The sequence below is a fragment of the Nylanderia fulva genome, unplaced genomic scaffold (genome assembly GCF_048542155.1).
Source record: "Nylanderia fulva isolate GAGA-0341 unplaced genomic scaffold, ASM4854215v1 Scaffold1, whole genome shotgun sequence".
In the NCBI taxonomy this organism is placed as follows: Eukaryota; Metazoa; Arthropoda; class Insecta; order Hymenoptera; family Formicidae; genus Nylanderia; species Nylanderia fulva.
The window spans coordinates 1012941-1040085 of record NW_028189192.1 but is presented as its reverse complement, the minus strand read 5'-3'; the positions used below and the strand labels follow the sequence as shown (position 1 = coordinate 1040085).

General features: G+C 32.3%; 4 protein-coding genes across 9 annotated transcripts in view; 3 read left to right on the top strand and 1 right to left on the bottom strand.

The window, feature by feature from the left end:
* The first annotated feature begins 497 nt into the window (after nt 1-497).
* LOC114939506 (uncharacterized) lies at nt 498-6006 on the top strand. The gene is given in 18 exon segments (XM_029313806.2): nt 498-580; nt 647-854; nt 962-1372; nt 1462-1633; nt 1718-1897; nt 2031-2167; nt 2288-2389; nt 2599-2716; nt 2946-3078; nt 3223-3454; nt 3623-3832; nt 3933-4044; nt 4190-4385; nt 4477-4613; nt 4706-4855; nt 5249-5464; nt 5772-5867; nt 5870-6006. Coding segments are annotated over 18 exon segments (2955 nt in total). The 5' UTR covers nt 498-504; the 3' UTR covers nt 5939-6006.
* Nucleotides 6007-6494: 488 nt separating this feature from the next.
* Nucleotides 6495-11593, top strand: LOC114939532 (esterase E4-like). 2 transcript variants are annotated; one of them, XM_029313846.2, is made up of 8 exons: nt 6495-6772; nt 7005-7302; nt 9188-9373; nt 9465-9664; nt 9818-9974; nt 10106-10426; nt 10506-10650; nt 10727-11593. In XM_029313846.2, the coding sequence occupies exons 1-8, from the start codon at nt 6638-6640 to the stop codon at nt 10893-10895; spliced, it is 1611 nt and encodes a 536-aa protein (XP_029169679.1). In that variant the 5' UTR covers nt 6495-6637; the 3' UTR covers nt 10896-11593. The 2 variants fall into 2 exon arrangements, with proteins under 2 accessions (XP_029169679.1, XP_029169678.1); XM_029313845.2 differs by lacking the exon at nt 9188-9373 and having other exon boundaries at nt 6568-6772.
* Nucleotides 11594-12262: 669 nt separating this feature from the next.
* LOC114939531 (esterase E4-like) lies at nt 12263-15168 on the top strand. The gene is made up of 8 exons (XM_029313844.2): nt 12263-12487; nt 12774-13065; nt 13349-13534; nt 13619-13818; nt 13978-14134; nt 14262-14585; nt 14677-14821; nt 14903-15168. Exons 1-8 carry the CDS (start codon nt 12353-12355, stop codon nt 15039-15041), a joined length of 1578 nt encoding a protein of 525 aa, XP_029169677.2. The 5' UTR covers nt 12263-12352; the 3' UTR covers nt 15042-15168.
* LOC114939507 (uncharacterized) overlaps nt 14723-27145 on the bottom strand; it is a 41544-nt gene continuing 29121 nt past the window's right edge. For 4 of the 5 annotated variants that reach the window (XM_029313807.2, XM_085484545.1, XM_085484595.1 and 1 more), the window contains 21 exons: nt 26762-26930; nt 26663-26699; nt 26101-26236; nt 25713-25869; nt 25029-25157; nt 24604-24951; nt 24084-24249; nt 23850-24003; nt 23619-23745; nt 23312-23512; nt 23061-23230; nt 21796-22527; nt 21005-21167; nt 19952-20293; nt 18947-19244; nt 18717-18858; nt 18436-18635; nt 18107-18259; nt 17887-18010; nt 16704-17478; nt 14723-16263 (listed from right to left, as the gene is read on the bottom strand). In XM_029313807.2, coding sequence (XP_029169640.2) covers nt 16046-16263; nt 16704-17478; nt 17887-18010; nt 18107-18259; nt 18436-18635; nt 18717-18858; nt 18947-19244; nt 19952-20293; nt 21005-21167; nt 21796-22527; nt 23061-23230; nt 23312-23512; nt 23619-23745; nt 23850-24003; nt 24084-24249; nt 24604-24951; nt 25029-25157; nt 25713-25869; nt 26101-26236; nt 26663-26699; nt 26762-26930 — 4941 coding nt within the window. In that variant the 3' untranslated portion in view covers nt 14723-16045. The remainder of the gene's footprint in view (nt 16264-16703; nt 17479-17886; nt 18011-18106; nt 18260-18435; nt 18636-18716; nt 18859-18946; nt 19245-19951; nt 20294-21004; nt 21168-21795; nt 22528-23060; nt 23231-23311; nt 23513-23618; nt 23746-23849; nt 24004-24083; nt 24250-24603; nt 24952-25028; nt 25158-25712; nt 25870-26100; nt 26237-26662; nt 26700-26761; nt 26931-27145) is intronic. The other variant, XM_085484616.1, reaches the window with a different exon arrangement.

The window sequence follows — 27145 nt, the reverse complement described above, 5'->3', positions numbered from 1 at the left end:
TCCGAATCGTATTTTCGTTTGAGAAAACATGAGGTAAAATAAAATGTAAAATACATTTGTTAATTTAACAACACTTTGAATTCTAATTGCATCAAAAGTATTTTAATATTAGACAAAATATCACATTTGCACACATGCACAATCATTATTTACTTTTTACATAACATCTCTTTTTTCGAGATAAAAATATATAATGTATTTAAATTTATAAAATTCTCTATTATTTTTTATTTCGTAAAAAATTCTGGATAAGCATATATTGATTTTTAATATTGTTTGTGGTATGATAAATATTAGAATATAATTTTATTTGACAAATGTTTAGCCACAAGTAACTTTTGAAGATAAACATTCGAACGAGAGCGAAAGATTTGATCGTAAATTCAACGAGAAACTTTGGTAAATCATTAAAAAGCTTGAATCTTTTGAAACTGGTACATTCTCATTCATGGTCGCTTTAAAGTAGTAGCGAATGTCGTCTCATTATATCGTTTAAGGCGCCTAATGTATTGTGCTGACAATAGGAAGGAAAATAGTACACCACGAATTGTAAGGGTCATTCGACAGAATAGTAGGAAACGTAAGTTTTTAGACGAAGTTAGAATTTTTCGAGATCGAACTAAGTTTGAGCTGGACTTTTTTTCAGTTGATCCTAAGGTCGACCGATCGACCACGTTCGATCAACCGCGAGCTGATAATAGCAAAAACAGTGTCGTTGTGCTTTATCACGGAAGATCCAGCACTTCTCCGTCCGCTTCTTCGAAGGCTCTCGTTCGACTTTCCAAATCCGATCAAACGGTGATAGAAAAATTGCAACCGGAAGTAGCAAGATCGAGATCCGCATCACCTGACAAGTGAGTGAGTGAGTAGATCTCAGAGTGTAGTAGAAACTTAAAAAAATTATTTCGCGAAATTTTACTAAAAGAGAGAGATATCTTTATGCAAAGAATATTTTTCAAAGGCCGAAGATTATAGAAACCCCGGAAAGTCTGTCTCCGAGATATCCTCTACGTCGACGAAGGACCACTTCCAGAAAATATCGTCGTGTATCGAGACACAAACACCATTCTTTTAATGTAAATATTTATCAGCCGAATCCAGTGGAAAGAATTGTGTCACCACTGCAGCGTCATCACTGGACTGTGTCTAAAAGTCAGATAAAAATTGATCCCAACTATAACGAATCTGGATGTATAGCCGAGCCTAATACAGATTGTTCTGTCAAGTTGCAAGAGAAGAAAATTATTGATCACGCCAACGAGAACGCGATCAATCAAAAGTCACAGAGGTGCGTTGAAGAGAAGAGAATTCGGAAGAAACAATGCTCAGCGATTAGAGCCGTTGCTTCGAAATTTATAGACCATCGTCCAAAGTGAATTATATTCAGGATAGATATTCGGATAAATAATAGTGCAATTGACAATGTAATAATAATAACTTTAGTAATAATAACTTTGACAGACAAGTGAAAGACGCGAAAAATCAGAAGCAATCGATGCAAAAAATACAGACAAATTCCGAGGAGGCAAACGTAAATTCTACATTTATCAGCGTAAACGAGGGTAACGAATCGAGTCGCGTGTTTCCCTTTCAAGCTACACCCAGCGGTAATCTTAAGATCGTTCCGAATCAGGTATGGAAGGTCTAGCAGATGTTATAAGACGTTTTTTTTTTCAAAAATGTCGGCCTCGAAGCAAACGTAACATAGTCGTTTTAGGTTGTTTTCGAGTCGAAGAAATTTAGCGTTCTAGTTGCCGATCCGCAACACACGAAGGTTAACGTTAAGGCTGAGCTTAATCGATCCGACGTTGGCACATCCGTTTTCGAATCTTCGACTCAGACGAGATATATCGATCTTCCGCCTGGCGTCACGCAATCAACGATCAATAAGTTGCAGGTGGAATTTGTTTTCATTGTTAAATCTTTAATTAATTAAAATAATAATTCCTAATAACTTTGGTTTAATCATGTATAACGTTTTCACAGTCATTTTTATCCTATTATCTAAATATTGTTCGATCATGCAATAGGCTCAGAAAAAGTTACCTTACATCGAAGCAAATTACAGGTCACGAACACAGCCAAGTGCGAAATTTAATGTATCAAAAATGGAATCGCAACCAACGTCTTATCAATTACCTCTAATGGATGAAGTACCACTCGCCTCGTTAGTTTTCTTAAATTTGTTAGTTAATCTTTAGGAGACTTGTAGCACTTATAGTGATTTTATTCCCATAATGGTTTCTTTTTTATTCTAAACTCTTCTTGTTCTTTTCATTTTGAGCAGGCTAGGATTTACGAATGAGCAACCGATCAATTGGAATAATATAATTCTTCCCGAGAAAACCGATTTATATCAGGAATTAGCTAGACGTATCACAAATTACAAGTAATAAAAGTCTTAAATAATAAAACTTTTAAATGCAAGATTTTTTGTATTTATCGGGTTGCAGATGTTAAATATTTTAAATAAACAATTTTGATTTTATTAGTAAAAAAGAGAAACATCTGACTTGTATAACTACATTTAGATCGTAATCTTAAACTTTTTAATACAATGTTATTTTATGAAAATATTTTTTCTTTTATTCTGTCAAGAAATGCCGACTGCATTGTCCGAATAGATCAGGATGAGTTTTATTGTCATCTTCTTGTTTTACAAAGTTACAGTGCGTTTTTCGATGCGGTAAATTACAAGGATCTGAATTTATCTAGTGTAAGATTTTATCTAAATTTTATTTGTAATCATGTGTGTTGGTTAAAAAGCACTTTCAAAATGTATTTTTCTTTCATAAATTTAAAGAAAGAAATTGGTTATTTTGTATTTGAAAAAATTGAAAATATAATCATAATTTTATTTAAGAGACAGTAGAGGGAAGGGAAATAATACAATTTAAGATAAACTAAAATGCAATAGTTTATTTATGTATATATAAAATATATAGAGCAAGGTGACTTCCAAGGCGTTCAATATTATTTATGATTGGATGATAAGTCCAATCAACGAAAGTTATCATTTGTTACGAAGAGATAACATCTTAGAAGTTTTTATGGCCGCGCAGTATCTTGGTATTAAAGGTGTGACATTAACTTACAATCTTTTTCACATTTTAGAAGATGATAAATTTCTTTTTCGAAAGTAGAAAGTTAGAAATTGATTAAATATTTATAAACAAACACACGGTTTTCATATTAAAAATATAAACATTGTATTTTCTGAAGAGTTAGAAGAACAATGCTGGGCATTCATTGATAATGACGAGCTTTTTTCCGAGGATACTGCCTTCTTATTATATTTGGAAGCAAAAAAGATCGGAAATACCGCGGTAATGGAATTGATGATACCGAGGATTATGAAATTTTTCTTGATGCTCGTGAGCACAAAAGATTTCTTAGAATTGTCAGTGGATGAACTGTGCTCCTTACTAAAATCTAATTATATTTGCGTTAATAGGTATGAAAATAGAACAATATTTCAGTTTTAAATTTATGAAAAATTATATAGTTTAGTCGGTTAAAAAATATTTAAAATTCTATTTTATTAGAAAAATATTAATAAATAAAAAACAGTTTTATGTAGTAATAGGTGATAGTTGTATAATATCCAATCATCTTTTGTTAGCGAAATAGAGGTTTTAATGTCTGCCGTGAGATGGTTGATGCACGATTGGAACGAAAGGAAGCAACATATGTTGGAAGTGCTCAAGTGTGTTAGATTTGGGCTCATAGCTCCTTGGCAATTAGTAGATGTCAAAAGAAATCCTGAAAATCCAGAATTTATGGAATTGATGGCTTATCCTGAAGTGCAAAAAATGGTGGACGATGGTCTCGCGTACGAATTTTAATTAAAATTACAAAAGCTACAAAATAAATTATATATAAATATAAGTTAATGTATGAACATATTATAATCATAATATCAAATTCTTCAGGTTTGTTATTATAAAATATTGGTACGGTAATCAAACAGAAAATTACTATCATTGGATCGATTTACTTGGACTCAGCGAACCGATTAATCGCAATTGGGCAGGACAAGACAAAGTAATTTATATTTTATTAATCCAAAATAATATTTTTTACTTGATTTTCAATGTGTTGTTCCGTGCGAAAATTAAAAACTATGTTTAAGGTATAAGGTAGAAAATAGCTTTTATCTTCTATTTTTTTTATTATTTCCTCGCTTCAGAATTATGTTACGTATCGCGAGTTTCTCTTATATCTCGAAGAATATCAAAAATCAAACATTTTGGAGTTAAAAGCGCGAAATACACGAACGATACCCACTCCTCCCAATTCTCCTCCTAAAGATAGTTCATCGTTATCGGAAAGAACACACGTGGATTGCAATCAAAACCATTGTTGTGTAGAATCGCATCCTTTAGGTATCAAATTGATCGTATAAACATATCGGATATAAAATTGACCATAATATTTAATATTTGCGAAACTGTCAATTCCTACGTTCCATTTTAGAACAATATACTACAACACAGATTAAAACGCCGAAAAAATACGTGTCAAAAGTCTCAACCTCATCAGGCATAGTGATTTCACCAGAAGTATTAACGGAATGTTTCAATAACATGGGTAGAAATAATAATATAAGAGCAGTAAGAGTCTTAGTATGACAACTTGATCGATGAATAAGAAAAATTCACATCATAATAATATATATATATATAAGGCTATATTTTATTCTTAGAACAAAGCGCATGGTGATGGAAATAGAAACAGTATATCTGTCGTTGAAGATTCAAGGTGTCTTGCAGGAGATAAATTACGAGGAAAATCTTTAGATTTCTTAAAGAATGAAAAACACACGTACAAATATCATCAGCGCGAGATTTCAATGGTATGGATATTTTTGTTTGGCAATATAAAAATAAAAACCAAAAATCTAGAGAGAAAATCTTCTTAAAAAAGATAATCAATTTTCAACGTATTCTTATATTTTGTTTAATGTTTAATATATTTTACGTGTTAAAAAATACTTGCGTGCATCGAAAGTGAGATCGTGCAAATACTTTGATCTCATGACTCATGCGTCATAGTTCTTCTTATTATAATATATGCAAAATGCAAAATAAAGTATTATATAATTGATCCTCATATAAAAGCAAAGGATTAAAGTACTTAGCGAGCAAAATCGCTTTATCATTGTTTACGCTTTATGACTATTTACATTCTGCGATTATTTATTTAAATTATATATGAGAGGATTTAATATTTCTATTCACTAATTAAGCCAAAGTACGAAGGACAGGAGAAGAATGTTTCGGATGTTTATAGTCGTAAGCAATGGGAACAAAATGCAACATTATACGCAAAGAAATTGCAAAAATGTATGAAAAAATTAAACTATGCTGAGGATTGTGCGGATTCAGTCAAATCTGAAGAAGAAGCGGCTACTATGATACAAGCTACGTACAGAGGATATAAAGTTCGAAGAAAATTTGACGAAGTTAATACTGATTAACTTTGATTCGCAAATACTTAGAAAACCTAATAGAAAAGAACTAAATAGAATATTTTTCTTTAATTTTCATATATTGCCATACAAATATTCTGATTGTTTAAAAATCTAAAATTGTAAAGAAATAAAAAAGAATCAAGATTTGATTGAACTTATAGAATAAACGTAAATCATAATTAAAGAAAAATAATTTAAATTAGTTCTATTGAAATTATTATTTATTTCTCGATCTTTTTCTCTTTTACTGTCGTCAATTATAATTATAATAATAGCTGATTATTTTATGATATTGTAGATTAAAAAATTATCTGCGGGGAAAAAGCAAAACGCTCAAAAAGTGGCTGAGCTGTTATCTGTGTCGACGAGTCAACCTGGCTGGCAACTTCATAAATCTCATTAAATCTAGTCAAAATGTGTAACAGTGTTACGAATCAAAACAAAAATGCATTACATTATATTTAAAATGCAAATATTGATTGCGCGTGTAATGTAACAAATGTTAAACAATAGACATTACATCAAATTGTTAAAAATGCATATATCATTTTTTGTAGGAAAATAAGAATAGTATTTCTTATTTATGTAAAAAAGATTACATTTTTAAATAATTTCTTAATATATGTAATGCAGTAAATATAATGGTTGATTAAATTATTGATAAGATTTAATATGAGAGTACACGCAGTACTATGTATATACAATATACGATGGAAATATTAAAAATGATATCGCGGACGTTAAAATATACAAGTATATATTTCTTATTTTTAGAAGATCATTTCTAAAATACAATATTTGAGATATAAATAAGCTTACATGTTGACGATAAATCAGAATGATGTAAACTTTATGATTTCAAATATTTCAAAACATAAGTTTTGTTGACTAATTTAAATCTACATTTTAAAATAAAAACGAATTTTTGACTTCTGATCTATTGACATATTGTGTATATAGCATTGCGTTGTGTGTAAGTTATCAAATGATCATATACACATATATATACACTGCATAACACGTGTTGATTATCACTATCTCAATAATGTTTGCATTGAAGGTATATATAGCGATAGAGTTGGTTGGAAGATAACAGTATCCAGCATATTCAGCAGCGTCACAGACAGTGTGTCACAAACAGTACAAAAAATCACATCATTTATCATGGAAAGACCGGTTGTGACTGTAAAGCAAGGAAAATTACAAGGAATTTTCGAAGATAATGTTCTCGGTTCTCGTTATCTCGCTTTTAAAGGCATACCATTTGCTGCTCCACCACTGGGCGATTTGAGATTTAAGGTACACAACTTATCGAATCGTAAAATTATATAATCTTTCATGCATTTCTTATATCATGTTTTTATTTTCAAAATTGCTTCACTATTATATATTTTTAAAAATTCGCGTATCAAGCAAACAATAATAAATGACAATTTTAATTATTTCAATATATTATATATCTCACAATTATTATGGTTCATGTAAAATCTCGTCTCGTGTAGGATCATATTTTACTGTTGTTTGAAATTAGGATCCTGAACCACCAGCTTCCTGGGAAGGTATCAGAGACGCTTCCAAAAATGCCGGTGACGTTTCTGTACAATTGCAAACCTTGCCAACTTTAGCGATAATTGGCAGCGAAGATTGTCTTTATCTTAACGTTTATATACCTTACAATCTTTATCGAACGTCACGGAATCCAATTATGGTTTGGATTCATGGTGGAGCTTATCTTATGGGTAATGGCAATGATACTGCCGTACGACCTGATTATCTTATGGCAAAAGACGTCATTCTAGTGTCTATAAATTACAGAGTCGGTGCTTTAGGTAAGATTTCGTACACGCAAAAAAAGGCTCCTGTTAGCAACAAGAGCTAATAAATAGCTGTGGTAGCTAAACTGTGTCTTTAAAATAAGGACAGCTAATGCTGTTGCTGTTCAAGCTAAATTTATTAGCTATTTGCAATTAGGTGCTATAGCAACAATTTTTTACTGTTAAAACTCACTAATCTCCATTATGACTGCTAAGCTATTTAGTTGTAATTGTATAATCTTTGCTATTAATGCTAAGTAATTTTTGATGTTTTAACTATCAATTTTGCTGCAGAAATCATATACTAGCTCCAGAATCTTAATCGCCCCAAGCAAATATTTAAAAAAATATGGAAGATATTAAAAAATGTTTCAGACAAAAATTTTATGACTTCGAAAGGAACATAATACCAGGGTTGGGAAAGTTACTTTGTAAAAGTAACTAGTTACAGTTACAGTTATTTCATTGAAAAAGTAACTAGTTACAGTTACAAGTTACCGATTTTAAAAAATAACTCGTTACAGTTACAGTTACTCTAAAAGTAACGAGTCGTTACTTTTCAGTTACTTTTTAAAAATAATTATACATTGTTTTAAATATAAGGAGCTTACATTTTATGCACAATTACAGTCAAGTATTTAAAAAAATTCTTGAATGTAATATTGATCGATTTGCTTACGACTTTGCAATTAACATCAATGTATGAATGACCTTTATATACAACAGTAAAAATAGTTATAGTAAGTTACTAAATGGTAATCGCAAAGTCGCAAGCAAATCGATCAATTATTACCTTTAAAAATTTTTTTAAATATTTGATTGTGATTGGTCGATCTTAATTATGTGTTATATTATTTTATGTACACAAAATGAAAATTTTAGGTAAAAGATTAAATCATATGAAGATCCATATGCTACTGTTATCAAAATTTAATTTAATAATATAACGGCTACCATACTTAAACAATACTTTTAGCGCATGTTTCCAAAAAAAGTAACTAATAAAGTAACTATTAAAATAGTTACTAGTTACTAAAAAAATGTAACTAAGTTACAGTTACAGTTACAGATGGAGAAAAGTAACGAAGTTAAGTTATAGTTACCGAAAAAAAGTAATTGTAACTGTAACTTTGTTACAAGTAACTCGTTACTTCCCAACCCTGCATAATACCATATATATGTCTCCTCGAAACTATTAAACTTTTGTTTGAAACATTTTTTCATATCTTTCATATTTTTTAAAATATTTGCCTAAAACAATTAAAATAAATCATCTTGTGTATATACTGTAGAAATTTATGTTTATTAACTAAAATAAAAATATCATATTGCTATAAATATAATTTTATTAAAATCACAATCACAATTCGTATCCGAGTAATAGCTAATGGTTAACGCTACAAAATTATACATAGCAACTGCTGTTAAACAATGTCGCAGAAACAATTGTAAATTGAATTAAGGTTCGCGCGTATAAAAAAAAATCTTTAGCTGTGCATGCTAAATGTTTTAGCTATGTAATTAAGCATACATCGTAATGTATGTATAAAAAATGTATAGGTACGGTTGCTATATTTATAGTTATTTATGTTAATATACACTTTCAATTTCAGCTATTAAATTTTTATATCACAGTAAATATTTTTCAACTATAATAGTGAGGACTTATTGTTAGTCATGATATTAAGGCGATAGCTCTTATAGCTATCAAGTTTGATTCAGCTATTGAAATTTAGCTTTTATTGCTAATTGTAAGTCGTTTTTTTTGCGTGTACTATCAATAAAACATTTTTTTTTAAAACGTTCGAAAATTCTTTATCGCGTATTTGCGTTTCAAAATATGCAGTAAAAAACATATGTAATTTATGTACATTATAAAGTTTCTGTTTTATAATACAAGGTTTTTTAAATATCGGTCATGAAGTGGCAAGCGGAAATCAAGGCTTGAAGGATCAAGTTGCCGCATTAAAATGGATCAAAGAAAATATCGAGATTTTTGGCGGAGATCCAAACAACATCACAGTTTTTGGTGTTAGTGCAGGCAGTTCATCCGCACATTTATTAACACTGTCTCCATTATCTAAAGGCATAACAATAACGCTTTTAATATTAGCAATAATGATAGAAATAATGAAATATTCCGATTTAAAATATAATATTAATATTCGTATATTTAGGTCTCTTTAATAAGGTCATTCTTCAAAGTGGTATAGCTACATGTTTGTGGGCGCAAGTGGAGGAAGCAGAAGCTAGTGCTTTTGAGCTCGCTTCAATGCTTGGTAACGATTCCAAAGATCCTGTAGAAGTTGTTAACTTTCTTAAAACGATACCTGCCCACAAGATCGTCGGACAGCAGTTTCAAGTTTTGATTTCGGAAGTAAATATTATTCTTTTCAATATAATTTTAATTTTCTTTTATCTTTAAGCACTGAATTAACTTGATGTGTAATTTAATGTGCGAAGTAATTTACATTTTAAATATTATAAATGAATGATACTATCATGCTGAACAACCTAAATTGTTCTGTAGAAATCGCGCATTACTAAGATTCCGTTTGGACCCACAATTGATGAAAAAGCAAAGGAACCTTTCCTGCCATGTCCTATTTCTCAGTTACTTGATGATGACAGTGATATACCAATTATAGTTGGTTATACTTCTCATGAATATATCATGTTTCTTAATGGTATCAAAAGATTACCGAAAATACTTATTTTATATTAAAACATACAAATATCGTGTATTTTATATAAAATTTTCAATACATATATGGTGGTTTGTTTTTCTTAAATTAATATATATTCTCTCTTTACTCAGATATCAGTGAAGAGGTTTTAAAGACAAAGTTCGCAAATCTTGATCCTTTTATAAAAGTATTTACAAAAGATCCAGAAAAAATAACGCAGTTGACGGAGCAAGTTAAACAGCATTATTTTCATAATAAGCCGATTACTAAAGAGAGTATTCCATCTATAGTACAATGGATGAGTGATTTATATTTCTGTATTCCTGTTAACAATTTTGTGAACGATCAAAGAAAAAAGAAAAAGGCCCCGATCTACTTATATAATTTTTCCTACGTTGGTAATGAAATGACTTCTACGAAACTTATGTTAAATAATGACCTACCTATGATTGGTAAATGTATAATTTATAAAACTTTTAAATCGGCCAATATTGAATTTATTTGTTTATTTTTATATAATTTATATTTTAGGAGCTTCTCACACTGACGATGTGACATATCTTCTTTACAAGCCAAAATGTAAAGTCGATAACCCCAAACCGCCGGCGATAGGTACAAAGGATCGAGAAGTATTAGAAGTCCTTACGAAAATGTGGACTAATTTTGCAAAAACAGGGTAAGCATTTTTATAATTTTATAAATCATTTGTTGAACATTATTTTAAATAAAGAAAATGACTCTTTTGTCTTTAGAAATCCTACACCTATTGTTGATGAGCATGTTACTACTATTTGGCTACCAGCAACAGCTGATAGCTTTAATTATTTGGATATCGATAGTACTCCTAAACTTTTAACAATTACTGATTATAATAACATATTGGGAGATTTAGAATTACAAGAGTCCCACTCAAAATATTGACGGAATTGTTTTAGCAACATATATATATATATATACATAATTATAATAATCGCTATTTATATTGTACATATTTTGGAAAAGGATCAATATGCGTTAACATATTTATCTAGAATTAGATGTTTTTATCTTTATAGAAATAATGCTAATTTTTATTCTTAGAACAAAGCACAATGCGATGGAAATAGAAACAAATATATGTATTATTTAAGATTTAAGATATTATAGAGCGTATGAATTATCAGAAAAGTCTTTAGATGCTTTAAAGAATTAAAACAGCTACTATATAATACAGGCTAAAATATATAAAGTAAGAAAAAATTTCGACAGAGTTAGTAAATGTACTGCTTATAATAGTTTTTATTTGCATGTACTTTGAAAATATAATGGAAAAGAACTTATCAGAATATATTTATTTTTATCTTTCAGTGTTGTCATAATTATTATAATAATATAACAATAAATAATAACTGATATCGGTTAATTATTTTATAATTGTGTATATATTATATATTGTGTATATATTAAATATTGAGTAGATTAAGAAATTATCTTTGAAAAAAAGAGTGATATTGAGCAGTTATCTAGTCGATGAGAGACTGATAAATTGTAAGTCATAAATCTTGTTAAAATCTGTAATAGTGTTATAAATCGAAGTAAAAGTGCATTATAAAGTATATTTAAAAAAATGCAAATACTAATTGTGCAGTGTAACAGTTATTTAATAATTAAATTATCCTCTTTTATAGCAAAATAAAAATATCCCTTTCACGTATATACATATATAAAAAGATTACATTTTTAAAAATTATTTCTTAATATATAATGCATTAATTATATTGATTGATTGAATTATTGAAAATGTTTAAAATACGATTTATAGAAACAATATCGCGAATCTACGATAAAAAATATAAATAGTACTTTTTTTTATTTTTAGAAGATAGTTTCTAAAATATAATATTTAAGAAATAAACACATTGTCAAATAAACAAGGAAAATATGTAAATTTTTATGATTTCAAATATTTTTGAAATATACATTTTTTTACTAAATTTTGTTAACATCTTGGAATAAATATTTAATCTATCGAATAGTAGAATCTAATCTTTTGATCGTGTTGTGCATTTAATTTTACGCAGTTACAATGTGCAAGTCATCAAATGCATGATTATATACATAAGATTACACACACACACACACACATATGTATATATATATTACATATACATACGCATATCTTATATAGATATGTACAAAATTAATAATATTGCTTCCCAGCAAACTTAAGTATATAACATTTATATACTGTGTTTGGTGAGTTATCGCATCTCGTTATTCTTATCTGTATCTGCATTGCAGTTATATAAATGGTAAAGATGGTAAGATGAGCAGTATCTATACATACTTTGTCACGACAATATATCACAGACAGCTTGAAGTTGTTTATATATTTTATCATGGAGAGACCAATTGTGACTGTGAAACAAGGAAAATTGCAAGGAATTTTCGAAGATAATGTCCTTGGTTCTCGTTATCTCGCTTTTAAAGGCATACCATTTGCTGCTCCGCCAGTGGGCGAGTTGAGATTTAAGGTATAACTTATTGAATGGGAAAATTACATAATTTTTTATTCATTTTTTACATCATGTTTCTATTTTCAAAATTATTTCACGATTAGTCTAATTGTTTGCAAAGACAAGGTAAATATAAATTTTCATAAATTATTTGTTGAAAATCGTATTTTTAAAGATTTGTTTATCGGGCGAATAATATACATTTGTACATGTATATGTATATCTTGCACAGTTATTATGGTATATGTAAAATGTCGTCTCAATATATATGTAGAATCATATTTTATTTATTATTTGAAATTAGGATCCCGAACCTCCGGCTTCCTGGGAAGGTATCCGAGACGCTTCTGAAAATGCCGGTAATGTTTCTGTGCAAAAATTTCAACTTCAATCGATAATTGGCAGCGAAGATTGTCTTTATCTTAGCGTTTACATACCTTACAATCTCTATCGAACGTCACGGAATCCAGTTATGGTTTGGATTCATGGTGGAGGTTATTCTACTGGTACTGGCAATGATGTTTTCGAACGACCTGATTATCTCGTGGCAAAAGATGTCATTCTAGTATCTATAAATTACAGACTTGGTGCTTTAGGTAAAATACTCTTCCAACAAGGCATCTTTTTTTAAAACATTCTTACGATATTATTTTATTATGTATTATATTATAATATTTTTTAGTATATATATATATATATATATATATATATATACATATATATGTATTTACATATGTAAATATTATAATTATATAATATAAATATTTATTATATAATATTACACATAAATCTTATTATACATGTATTTGCACTTCAAAATATGTCACAAAATACATTCGCTTTAACTTTGTGTACATTATAAAAATTCTATTTTTCAAGGTTTCTTAAATATTGGTCATGAAGTAGCAAACGGAAATCAAGGCATGAAGGATCAAGTTGCTGCATTGAAATGGGTCAAGGAAAATATCCAGACGTTTGGTGGAGACCCAAACAACATCACTATTTTTGGCATTAGTGCAGGTGGTTCATCCGCACATCTACTGATGCTATCGCCATTATCTAAAGGTATAATATGCTCTTAACATTAACAATAATAATAAAATTTTCCAGTTTAAAATAAAATATTACTATTCGTGTATTTACATACAGGTCTCTTTAATAAGGCCATTCTTCAAAGTGGAATAGCTACATGTTTGTGGGCGGTAACAGAGAATGCACAAGAAAAAGCTTTTAAGCTCGCATCACTACTTGGTAACGATTCCAAAGATCCTATAGAAGTTGTTGACTTTCTTAAAACGGTACCTGCCGAAGAGATCGTCAATGTCCAAAAAAATGTTCTTACTCCTGAGGTAAGTTATTCTTTTTTTTAAATTTTATTTTATCTTTAAGCACCGAGTTAACTTTTTAATGTATTACTTAATTGTGTGCGAGGCTTTATATTTATAAATCTCTTAAATTTTATATTTATATGTATATTATTGTGTTGAATACTATAAACAATTTTGTAGGAAATACGCAATTTTACTCTCGCGTTTGGACCTACGATCGACGAAAAAGCAAAGAAACCTTTTCTCCCATGCCCTATTTCTCAGTTACTTAATGACGACAATGATATACCAATCATAGTTGGTTGTACTTCTCACGAATTTATCATGTTTCTTTCTGGTATCAAAAGATTACTTTATACATACATACATATATACATTGCTTAACATATTTTATATAAAATTTCCAACACATATGGTGTAATACTTTGTTTATTTGAAATTAATGAATTATTTTTATCTTACAGATACCAGTGAAAAAGCTTTAGAGACGATATATGCAAATCTACATCTTCACGTAAAACAGAGTATACATTCGCAAGACTCGGAAAAGATAACGCGATTGACGGAGCAAGTTAAGAAACATTATTTTCATAATAAACCGATTACTAAAGAGAGTATTCCATCTATAATACAATGGATGAGTGATTTGTATTTTTGTAATCCTGTTAAGAATTTTGTGAACAATCAAAGAATAAAGAAAAAGGCCCCGATCTACTATTATAATTTTTCCCACATTGGTGATGAAATGACTTGTACGAATCTTGACTTAAAAACTCTTCCTATGATTGGTAAATAATTTGTAAAACTTTTAGATCCGTTGAAATCAAATCTTCGCTATCTATATAGTATTACATAATTTTCATATAATTGATATTTTAGGAGCTTCTCATGCTGATGACATGTCATATCTTTTTTATCTGCCAAAATGTAAAGTTGATAATCCTGATCCGCCGGCGATAGGTACAAAGGATCGACAAGTATTAGAAAGTCTTACGAAAATGTGGACCAATTTTGCAAAGACAGGGTAAATATAAATTTTTATAAATTATTTGTTGAAAATCGTATTTTTGAACAAAGTAAAATGATTTTTTCATATTTTATATAGAAATCCTACACCTGTCATTGATGAGCATGTTACTACTACTTGGTTACCGGCAACAGCTGATAGCTTTAATTGCTTGGATATTGGCGAGACTCTTCAACTTTCAACAATTACTGATTATAATAACATATTCGAAGATTAGTTACAAAATGTTGCATAAACACCGGTAAGTTGACTGAAATTTTAACAGTTATAGAGATTCGTCATATATTCAATGTAATATACTCGTATATGTTACATGAAATAATAAATGAATATTTTTATGTGTATGGATATTTATTAATATAATTCGCATACATAGATGTATCTTTTATTTTTTCTATGTAATTTATTTATAATAATAATACAGCGACTGTCTTATCTTTGCAATACAACTGTAGGGATATGTTCGCATAGAATAATTTTAGATTTAATAAAGTGGACTTTTGCATCCAATATAATTATATTTTGTTGGAGAGCATTATACCGGATATATTATATCAATCGTCAAGAAACATTTTGTATTCAGTTTTATGTACATAAGTATACATTTCTTCAAGATTTTTCATGTATATGTACTAAAGTTATATTTAACAAAAATATCGATTATATGCACATAAATATATATATATTTATATATATCTATATGCAACACGGATGTTTTGTTTAGAATTGAAATGTACTTTCGATAAACATTTCGAAGAATATTCTTTCAACTTGCGAATACAATTACAATATTAGCGATTAAATAGAAAAAATTAAAAACCAAATTGCAGATATTGAGAATTGGATTTTTTCTCAAATTCTGCGACGCAATAAAAGTTATACAAATTATTCTCATATAAGTTTTTTTTTATGAAAATGATCACTCATTCTAACAAGTGCGTGTCTCTTCGTCACATTGGTACGATTGTTATTGATACAATTGATAAAACAATTTATATTCAATTTTGAATGTTAGGAACGAGCAAGGATTATGACTTCAACACAGATATATATATTCAAGATTGTACATTACTACTTTACATATATGTACGTAAAGAACAATATTTCTATATATTCATGATTTTCTCTCGCAATGCATTTCTATATCGCTTGAAAATGGTACGAAGATTGATCTATTTCGATTTGATTCGCGATGCCGATATAGTTTCAACAGATCGATCTTTATTTGTTCCAGAAGGCAAAAGCTTTCTGTATTCTTTCGTTGTGCGGCTTTCCTGTAACCAGAGCGGCAGGATACGCGCGTTGCGGAACTTGCGAATTGTCCTTCGATGTTTCACTTTCCCTTTCGAATATCTTGGCCGTGCGACTGACGTTTCCGGTTGGAAGGAATCTATCGCGGTTACGTCCGCTTATCCTTGCGTTCGCATTTTCGTCGGCAACTGCGAAATTGGAAAATTTTAATAAAGTTGTTTCGCTATATCCATGATAAATATACCCGGTAAACAATTTTTTATATATAATTATATATAAATAATTATACAATGATACATATAATCGTAAAATTATACGTGAAATATGTCCATTTTTATACATAATTATATAAATTTATATATAAATTATAAGAGTTGGGGTTTGTATATGATCATGTCAAATTATATATAGTTATATGTATGAAGAAATATTTTAAATTTATATAATTATATATATAAAAAGCACTTTGATCTAATTTATGTATGGACATATTTCATATATAATTTTGCGATATGTATAATTTTATATATTTCTATGTACATATAATTTTGTTATATATAAAAAATTTTTTACCGAGTAATTATCAATATTAGCAAAAAAAAAAAAACTTAATCACGCTTACACACACCTTTCCGCACAGGATTAGTTTCACACGAAGCTTTAGTCACGTCACTCTTTGTAGCTACCTTGTCGTTGCCCGCAACAATTTCGGTATCGTGAAGAAGAGAGGTTTTCTTGTCTTGTGAGAAACTTACTAGGATCCCCGCGGTTGAACTTTGCCGATTTTCTTCCTCCTTCGATGCCCGTTGTTTACTTTCTCGATTATGAGTCTCATGATCTCCTTCTTCCACAATAGTGGACTCTAATTCATCTATTTGCAATGAGGATGTTACTTGGCTCGAACCGCAATCTCCTATTCCGGAATCGCGCGAATCTCCGCGAAATACCCTACGCAATGCTTGTGATTTCGGAATCGCGTCAACTTGGAAGGATTTTTCCTCTTTGCCACTTTTCTCATTTTCTTTCGACGCTAAAACCTCCGTGACATCTTGTATTTTTGGAATTAATTCGATATGTAATTTACACGTTTTTTCTTTCGTCTGACTCGAAAGATCATTCAAGCTACTTTCTTCCTTCGTGGGTGTCTTTTGTATCTCGGTAATTACTTCCGTCACATACGTAGGACGTGTCCATGATTCTGTCTCAGAATTTTCTTTCGCGTTTATCACGATATGTTCCGTGTCCTCGTCGACGGCAGTGCAGATTGATTTATCATCGGAATATTGCATTTCGAATTCTTTTTCGAGCGTAGGTGACGACTCCGTCGTTGCTGTAGGACTACGTCTGTTATGTGCAGAAAGATTTGCCATTCTTCCCAATGCGCGAATGGCATTTCCTGTTTTCTGTCGAAATAAATAGCGCAAAACGTGCACACTCGAGATTTAAACAAACGCATGCTGAGATTATTTTTAAAAAATATCTCAAACTGCAAAAGCTATATGCTATATATCAAGTACTTGATGTTATGCTTTATTGCGACAAATTGAATTATATAATTAATGATAAAGAAAAATTAATGCAAAAATATATGATTGAAATGTCAGTGAAATTTTTACAGCTTCTTAATAAAACATGCCATCCTGGGTATTACTTGTTTTAGAAAAGTAATATTGATCTATCTTTTTAAATATATTTGTGTTACGTTTTACTTGTCACTTTTACGCACAACAATAATTATACCTTTGTAATTTTCAGAAAATCTAATTTTGTAATTTTTGAAAATAACTTTGGAATTCTCAAAAAATTCATACCTGCCATTTTCTTCGTATAATAAACTTCTTCAATTTTTCTGTCGGCAAAACTATTCTGCTCATTGTCGCCGCGTGTTGCGCTATCCATGGATGGTCTAAACATTGTGTGGCTGACATGCGTAATCTATATCAAAGAAATATATAGAAAGAGAAGATTTTGATTGAAAATCCGAATCAGTTAAATATTTTTAAAAATACGACAAATATAGAAAAGACATACTCCTTTCGTTTAATAAGTAATCCACTGATAAAATCTTTGGCGTTATTCGATATGGCATCGAAAGCTTCGTCTTCTAAATCATAATCCGCTCGTGTGATGTTAGCGAAGGTCTCGGCATCGTTATCTCCCATGAATGGCGACAAACCAGTCAATCTATATATAATAATGATCAATTAATTTGATATATTATTATATAATAATTATTATATAATAATATATTAAATTATATAATTGATCATTATTATATATAGATTGACTAGTATTATTATATAATAATATTACTAAATATTATTATCATTATTATTATTAATTTATTATTAAGCACTTACAGTACATAGCAAATTACACCGACGCTCCACATATCCGACTCGGTGCTGATAGGCTCGTAACTTATGATTTCCGGTGGAATAAACTCCGGGGTGCCAAAAAGCACTCTGATCGGCGTGTCGGATTTTAAAGTCTGAGCCAATCCAAAATCAATCAGTTTAATCTGATGAGAAGTACGCGTACGGCACATTATATTTTCGGGCTGTAAGATAAAAGCGAATCACTCTGTTTAGCTCGTACATATCACAAATTAAGCATTTATTATTATCCGCGAAAAACATACTTTTAAATCGAGATGTACGATATTATTTTTGTGCATATACTCGACTCCCTCACAAATTTGTCGCATGAAGAGGATACTGTCCCTCTCGGTTAAAGTAAAATCGTCGGCCACCACCCTCTCGAATAGTTCTCCACCTGAAATACTGAGTAAAAAAATTAAAATATTATAAGGTTATTGAAATTTAACACATAAATATAATTGAGACCTAATAATTGATACCAGATACTCACTATTCCGTGATCAATACAGTTTCACGAGGACTTTCGTAAGCAGCAGCCAGAAGTAGAAGTTTAGGATGCCTTAATGCATTCATAATTTTTATTTCTTCGCGCACCTGTTCGCGATCTTTCGCTTTAATTGTTCGGACGAATTTGGCAGCGAAATTCATGTTCGTCTCATTCTCGATGATCTTTTTAACTATACCGTATCGACCTTTTCCTAGCTCTTCAAGTACCTTGTACTTTTCGCCGAATAATCTTCCCTCTTCCGGTTCCACTATACGAGCTGCGAAGCTCGGCTCGAAATTGTCTAAAAAAATTAAACAATTATTTTTTAGCGATTTTCAGTTCATTAATTTTTTAACTGCATATTTCTTAAAATAATTTTTTTAATTAAAAAATGAATTTAAATATAGTATAATATTGTTGAAGCTATCTCAGGGTATCTAGCGGTCAGGAAAATCTGGGAAACCGGGTATTGTCAGGGAATTTTATAAATCTGGTATTGTCAGGGAAGAGTCAGGAAATTTTACTATTTATCTGGATTTTTTCATATTATTCTACATTTGTCTCAATAATTTGAAATTTTTTATTAAATAAATATAAATTTTTCCTTGACTTCCAGCACGCTAATTTTCTGTGTTGTTAAAAATCGATTCATCTACAGCGTGTTCGTTCATTTATGTATATTTTCATCGTCGTGTTATTTTATTTCAATGTGTATGATAGAGACAAAACTAAAAAATTTGATATTGTACATAATGCAGATTGTATAATTGATTTAAATTTTTTTAACTTTTGAACTTTTTTATTAACAAAAATATCTCAAAGATTTCATGATTTAACATTTAATTGATTTATTATATAGATATATGCAAATTATATATTTGGAAAAAATAATACTAAAAAGTGAGGGAAAAAATGAAAAATTTCTGGTCTTGAAAAATCTAAAAAAGTGAGGGAATTTTTGTCATCGAATCTGCTAGACACCCTGTATCTTTAGGAATAGATAATCACCTTCTTCTTCCTCTTCCAACATTATTTCTCCCTGCTTTGGGATTCTGACGGGATCGGACTCCATGCTAGGTTCGCTGAGGCCGTGAATATTTTCAGCTCGGACGCGGAAACGATAACTCTCACCCGGTGTCACAGAATTAGTTTGAGCCGACGATACCGTGTGACTCAGTGAATGACAAGACTCTGCGATTACCGTCCACGTGCTTTCACCGGCGCGTTTCGCTTCCACGGTGTATCCTATAACCGTGCGACCTCCGTCGTAAGGTGGTGATCTCCAGGCGATCGTAGCTTGATCTGTGTTGAGGTTCACGCTAGGTTTATCCGCGACTGGCTCGGGTGGACCTGGATGGAAATCCAAATCTCTCTTTCAGCACAATTTTTCTATTCATCCGCGTAGAAAACCGCAGTAGCTATTTATACGTATATATATATTCTCTGCTATCAACGCGCGATTAATTCAAATTTTATGTCAACTTCACGATTGTCGAACACAGACTCGGAGCACGTTCGCGTGCGTTTTGAAACAAATATGCACGTCATTATATTACGTTATGTCGTTGATGCGCATCGCGAGTATCTCTTCTCTGTCGCGGTACACGCGTCTTTTCACCAGCGGACTTATGTTAGACATAACGCGGTCTCGAGGAAAGAGGAAGAGGAGGTGGAATGCAGATGGTGGAGGAAGCTAGAGGAAGGAGGAATTATTGCGCGGCTTGTGTCACGTGAGACTGCTGTCTGCCTTGTACGCGAGGAAAGGAACTGGACCGTGCAACACGCATTTACGCACGAGGAACAATGGAGCGATGTCTCGTTCTAAATTACGAGCTCGTGGAATATATACGATCGTTTCTTTTTTTTCTTTTTTTTTTAGAAAACGCTTTCCATATTATTCCCAACGTTGTTAGCTGGTCCGATCAGCGACACCGATGCTCTCCGCGTAATTAAGCTTAATTAAGCCAAGGTCGACTCGAGCGGCGCCGAGTCATGCTCTAATAGCGTGTTATAAATTTTCGAAAGCGAACGAATATATGTGCATGTGTACAAACAAATTACCTTCTACAGCCAAGCTGAAGAATCTTCGTTCTTTGCCCAATGAATTTTCCACTGAGACCTCGTATTTTCCAGCGTCGTCGTATGTCACCTCGTCTAGGGTCAGGCAAGACGTACCGTTTCCGCTGATTATCCTAATCCTCTCATCTGGCTGCAGTTCGCGATTCTTCAATTCAAATAAATATGTTTCACCGTATATATATAATATGTCAAGTATATAAAAATATATAAATTTGTCAAATATTTAATTATGTCAAAGATATACTTAGGAATTCATGTAACACAGATAAACTTGATTGATGCCAGCTGCGTACGTGGCTGTATGATACACGACGATCGAAATGTATAATATATATCTCTTTCCAGAAGTTTACACATTTGTCTTCTCACATTTTGGTGGGGATTTATACGTAATTTATAATAAGAAATTGTTTCGACATATTTCTCGCGGCTAAAGATAAGCAACTGATCGTTTTAAATAACTGACAGTTTTAATTTCTGACAGATTAAGCTCTAGAAAAATTATGCTTCGTTCGTATCGCGTGGAGACTTATTGGAGATCGATAGAATATCGTTTAGATTAACATACTGTAATCGCGCTGCTATATATCGATGTAGTTTATATTATCATTGCGAAACAGAGCGTCTATTGTGAAAAACAGTGGCCTCTTTTATGTATACAAAAATTTGCTCGCGCGAGAATCAGAATTACGCGTTGTTTTTTATTAGAACATTTTTAACTCGATATTAATAAAATCGATGAAATCGATAAATATGAAAAAAGCGAAACTCACCACTCGAAGCCACTTGACCTTCGGTTCGGGACGTCCTTGATAACTTACTCTGAGCACTGCCCTGTTTCCTCTAAATACGGTGACGTCATCTGGATCGTTTATTATCGTAGCTTTCATCAAATCTTCTAAGAGCGTTTCCGCACACTCTTCGTTCGATACATTAGTATCCCGATGAAACTGTTCCGTTTTCTTTGGTGATAATAATTTCATCGAAAAATCCTCATTTATTGAGAATAATAATTTTCGATCGTTCGAAAATTCTACGTTCCTGTCTAAATTCTTCTCTGCGATTCTCTGTCGCGATGGATCGTGATTTTCAAATCGTGATTTCAGAATATCAGCATTGTTAGGAATGCGTTTTCTTGCTGGCAAAGGAGAAACGTTCTTCGCGTAAGGTACAATCCGTCGAGGAAACGAAGATGATCTGGTTCTCTGGGTCTCGTGTTTTAATAACGATAGCTGCGTGACTTTTTCTGGCATGCCTGGGTTATTAATGTTCAGCGATAGCTTAGTCTGCACACGCGATTGCATTTCTCCGGGCTTTGTCATTACAGAAATCGACGAAAGGTTGCTGTCGCTGGAATCGTGTAACGAACGTTGTAAATGTAATTTCGCGACGCAACTGATGGACGGACCTTTTCCATTTACGGAGGCTGTGCATCGAATCTCTCCTGTATCGCGCGATGATATGTCGCCTATTCGCAAGATGCTGACATTGCCATCCCTTTCGATCTTTAAAGGTATAAATGATAATTAGCAACAAATGTGCGAGAAAGTTTAAATAAGATTTAATTTATCGTGAAAACCGATAAATTCGATTTATCGTTTAACCGGTTAATAGATTACCATTATTTTTTAAATCGGTTAATCATTTAATCGATTCTTCTCATTTATTATGTTTTTCAACATTTTTCTTCTAGATTCTAAAGATTGTTATATGAAACAATGAACGCGTTAACTTGAGTATAAGTTTTAATTTGACATTTCTTTCTTTTCCATATAGAAACTGTACATACTACACAATTATTATATTATTATAAAATCCTAATAAAAGTAACAAGTAATCGAAAAATGATTTATTCGATTAATAATTAATCAGTTTCAGTGATTAATCGATTAATCAATTAATTATTTAATCGAATATTCAACGTTTCTTTCAGTTACAATCGGTTAACCGATTTTCAATCACGAGCTCTAATTTATATAATTTAATTTATGTATATAATTTATTTAATCAATTTAATATTTCCATATATTTTACGTACTTTACACTTTGCGTTTTCCCTAGCGTCTTTCCCGTTGATCGTCCAAGTGAATTCCATGGTTCTTTCGCACTGCGTTCGAGCACAGAAACACGCAGTAGTGCCTTTAACGGCGACGATTGACAGTGGAGTTTTTGTAAATTGCGGTGCCAATTTGGGAACGTCTTTGTAGTCTGTTTCCAAACATTGAGAGATAAATCGCTTAAAGTAAGGGATGGAATAATAATATTAGAGCGAAATAATACAAATCAGACCTTGAACAGCAAAAAGACTATTACAGGACGCAACACCGAAATCGTTTCGTACGACACAGGTGTATTCGCCGGCATCTTGTGGGCGAACCTCGGATAATCTAAGAGCAACTCCCCCATCTCCGTATATAATGCATCTGTAATAATCGTCGTCGGGTAACTCGCGACCGTCCTTGGACCAAGTGACCGTGAAAGGAGGCGTACCTGTGAGAGATAAAAATGCAAATAACATCCTTGCTCTAGAGATTATATTTCATTATTTTTTTTCGAAAACTCAGCTGAGTAGTTTAAAGAATGAGATAAATTCTACCTGCGACTACCGTCTGAAATTCGTGACAATGATTTTCCATGACAATCGACTCTTCCGGCAACATTCGGAGAAATCGCGGTGCGTCCTTGTCTGCGATAGACGAGTCATGTGGATGTAATATAGTTACCTGAGGATAAATTGAATATATAATGTAATATATACGGAGGATCTCAAGAAAACTGACGACCAATTATTAGTTCATATATGTACGTGTAATGAGCGTTCATTCACCTGACAACTGCTTCTCGTTGATCCAAGGACATTAGTCGCTACACAAGTATATTCACCCGCGTCGCTGGCCTTCACCTTCGATATTTCGATTCTGGCCGTCGTGCCGTCAAAATGTCTCTTTATCCTAGCGGATCGTTCCAGTGGTCGTCCATTCCTAGGTCAAATTTAAAAAGAATTTAAATAATTTTTTTACAAACCTGTAATATGTGTTATATAAAGTCCTCGCATTTTTACCTGTACCACGTCGACGTTACACTCGGTGATCCTCTTATACGACATTCCAGCTGCAAGCGTTCGTTGATTCTGCTGGTGGTTGACAGGAGACTCCGATCGAAGGAAGGATAAGTCCTAGGCGAGGCGCTTCTGGTTCTGATAGTCCGACTTGTCGATTCGTATCGACCTTTTGTCAGATTTATAAATTTAATATTACAGAGAGAAAAGACTAGTGATGTGTAAAAAGAAAAATAGAAAAATATAGAAAAATACACAGAGAGAATTTTCTCTTAGAATTTACCCTGAAAATCATGGTAATTGTGGGACAATATAGTATTGGAAGAATTTTATGAAAGTTTCTCTGGTTAATAAAAATATTAATATCTTATGAAATATGTTCGATTAATTTTACTATGTACATTTTAATATTTTTTGTTGTGCTAAATATTAATCAGAGAAACTCTTAGACAATTTTTCCAATACCATATATTGTTCCACAATTATCACGATTTTCAGAGTAAATTCTAAGAGATATACGTACTTATTACTTCTAGACGAGCGCTGGCCTCGATCCGGCCAAAATCGTTCTCCGCCGTCACTCTGTAGAGACCGGCATCCTCTCGCATTACATCAGCGATTTCAAGTATCTTAACGTCATCTCGCTCCTTGATGGAGATCCTCGCGCTCGGCGTCACGATGGTACCGTTCTTGTCCCATCGTATCCAGGGCGCGGGATGACCGATCACCGCGCATTGGAAACGAACAGTCTCGCCTTCCTGAACCAGGCGATTGTGCGGCACCGCGTAAAATTTTGGCGGGCAAGCCTTCGGTCGTTTCGACGACGTACCGCCTCGCAGCAGAACTTGGGGTGATCTGAACTCGCGTCCGTCTGAAAGTAATTATCTCTTATGTTTTTTGTTTAAATATTCTTTCCTTTAAACTCGCAGATCGAGTTTTTAATCTTACGCGGAACCGCTGGTGACAGACTCCTGATTGGCGTCGATCGCGGAGTTGATCTCGGGGTCGATCCTGCCGACAGCAAACCCGCTGGCCTCGTTAATCTTTGACTCAGGATATTTTCCTTCCCCTCAGGTACTATAATCCACAATATTTATGATCTAGTGTTTTTTCATGCGCAGCATGCAGCAGCAGCAGCAAATCAGTCACGTGATCAAAATTTATTAGAGTATCTTTTTTTGTTCTCTTATTATTTCAAAGTTAAAATTACGATTTTTGCTTTTATATTCTCATAATGATCTATTTTATTCATAAAATCTATTATTTAACTAATATAATAATAATAATAATAATTAGAATCAACTAGTTGTGTGCATGTTCTTTTGCTTTGCTGCTTTTGCTGTTCGTTCAATTGAACCAACAGCACCAATAGCAATAGACTGCTGTGACAGTATGCTGTACATGAAATGGTACCTTAACGAATATTTGAGATTATATATGTTCCGACTTGTGTATATGCATACATACGTCGCACGGAGAGAAAAAATTATGAAGTCATGCTTGCGTTACATCATAATCTTTGAATGCGACCGACAATTAGCATAACAAAATGAATTCAAAAAGGTGGTCACGATAGCGTCTTTATTCGGAACGTTTTTTTTTAAAGCAGTCTCGAAGAGATTATTATATTACCATCCACAACTAGACACGCCGAAGTGTACGCTTTGCCAAGGTCGTTGTAAGCCACACATGTGTACTCTCCTTCGTCCTCAGGATAGACGTGCTGAATACTTAATCGGGCCGTTTCGCCATCGAATTCGGTGGCGAAATCGCCGATCATAGCTATGATCTAATGAAAGAAAATTTGTACATTAGTTTTCCAGACAACAAAACGTCTAAAGTAGGGACTTAAGACGTCTTAAAGCAGTCATTAAAATGTCTTTTAGATATCACATTAAAATATGTCTTTAAAACGTCATATAAGATATCTTTAAGACGTCTTAATGTCCCGTTTTTAGACGTGATACGTATGTTGTTTGGGTTACCAATCGCGAAAAGTGACATTAATACTTCTTCTCACCTTGCCACCTCGTTCCCAACGAATCAACGGCGGTTCCGGAGTGGCGTAGACTTTACACTCCAAGGAAACAGCATCGCCGTCGCAACATCTGAGATCTCGCAGCTCCCTCTTTATAATCGGCAGGGTCATCACTTTTCTACAGGGTTTCATGTTTCATTAGGAGAACGACAGATAGTACATCTGCGTACGACTATATATAGGATGTCTGACATAAAGTGTCACAAATATATAAGTAGATCTTGTTATTTGGAAACAATTTTTCCTCAGCAAAAATATTGAGGCATCAATAATTTTCGAGTTATAAGCGATTGAAAATAAAGGATTTTTCTCAAGCTAAGCTTTGTGGAAATAAAATATTAACAAAACCACATTCGCCAATTAATTTCAAATAGAGTTTACTTTAATAAAATTTTAATTTAAAGTTTAGTTATAAAAAGATACATGCTGGCAATAATTGGGAAAATCCAAAAAATGATGGCCTTCCTCGACATTTTTGCCGAGGGAAAATCGTCAGACACTCTTATGTCAGACACTCTGTATATATGTTATGTAAATAACTCACCCGTGAGATTTTTGCGTTCGTTCCTCTTTGCCTTGACCTGAAAAGATCGTCGATGATTGATTGAATTTGCGCGACGTGAAAGAAAAATTTGCATCTTACCTTTGGCATAAATTTGCAGGGAAATTACAGCCTTAGCTTCCCCATGACAGTTGCGAGCGATCACGGAATAGGTCCCGGTGAAGTCGAGTTTGGCGTAAGGTATCTCCAACCGATACTGTGGTCCTGCTCCCACCAGCCGGAAGTGAGGCGCGTCCTTGTAATAATCGGGCTGCAAGATAGAACGTATGATGTGAATATTCAAGCATCCAAAATCGTGAGTAGTGCTAATACTTAGATACTGCAGATTCGACCGTGTCGGAATGTCAACTATTGCAAATGCTTATACTGCTCCTTATCGATGTGCTTCGTTCTCGCTTACTTCTTGAGTTTTATCGCCGACGACAATAACACATACCTATAACTCGGCTACTAGGATGGCATTAC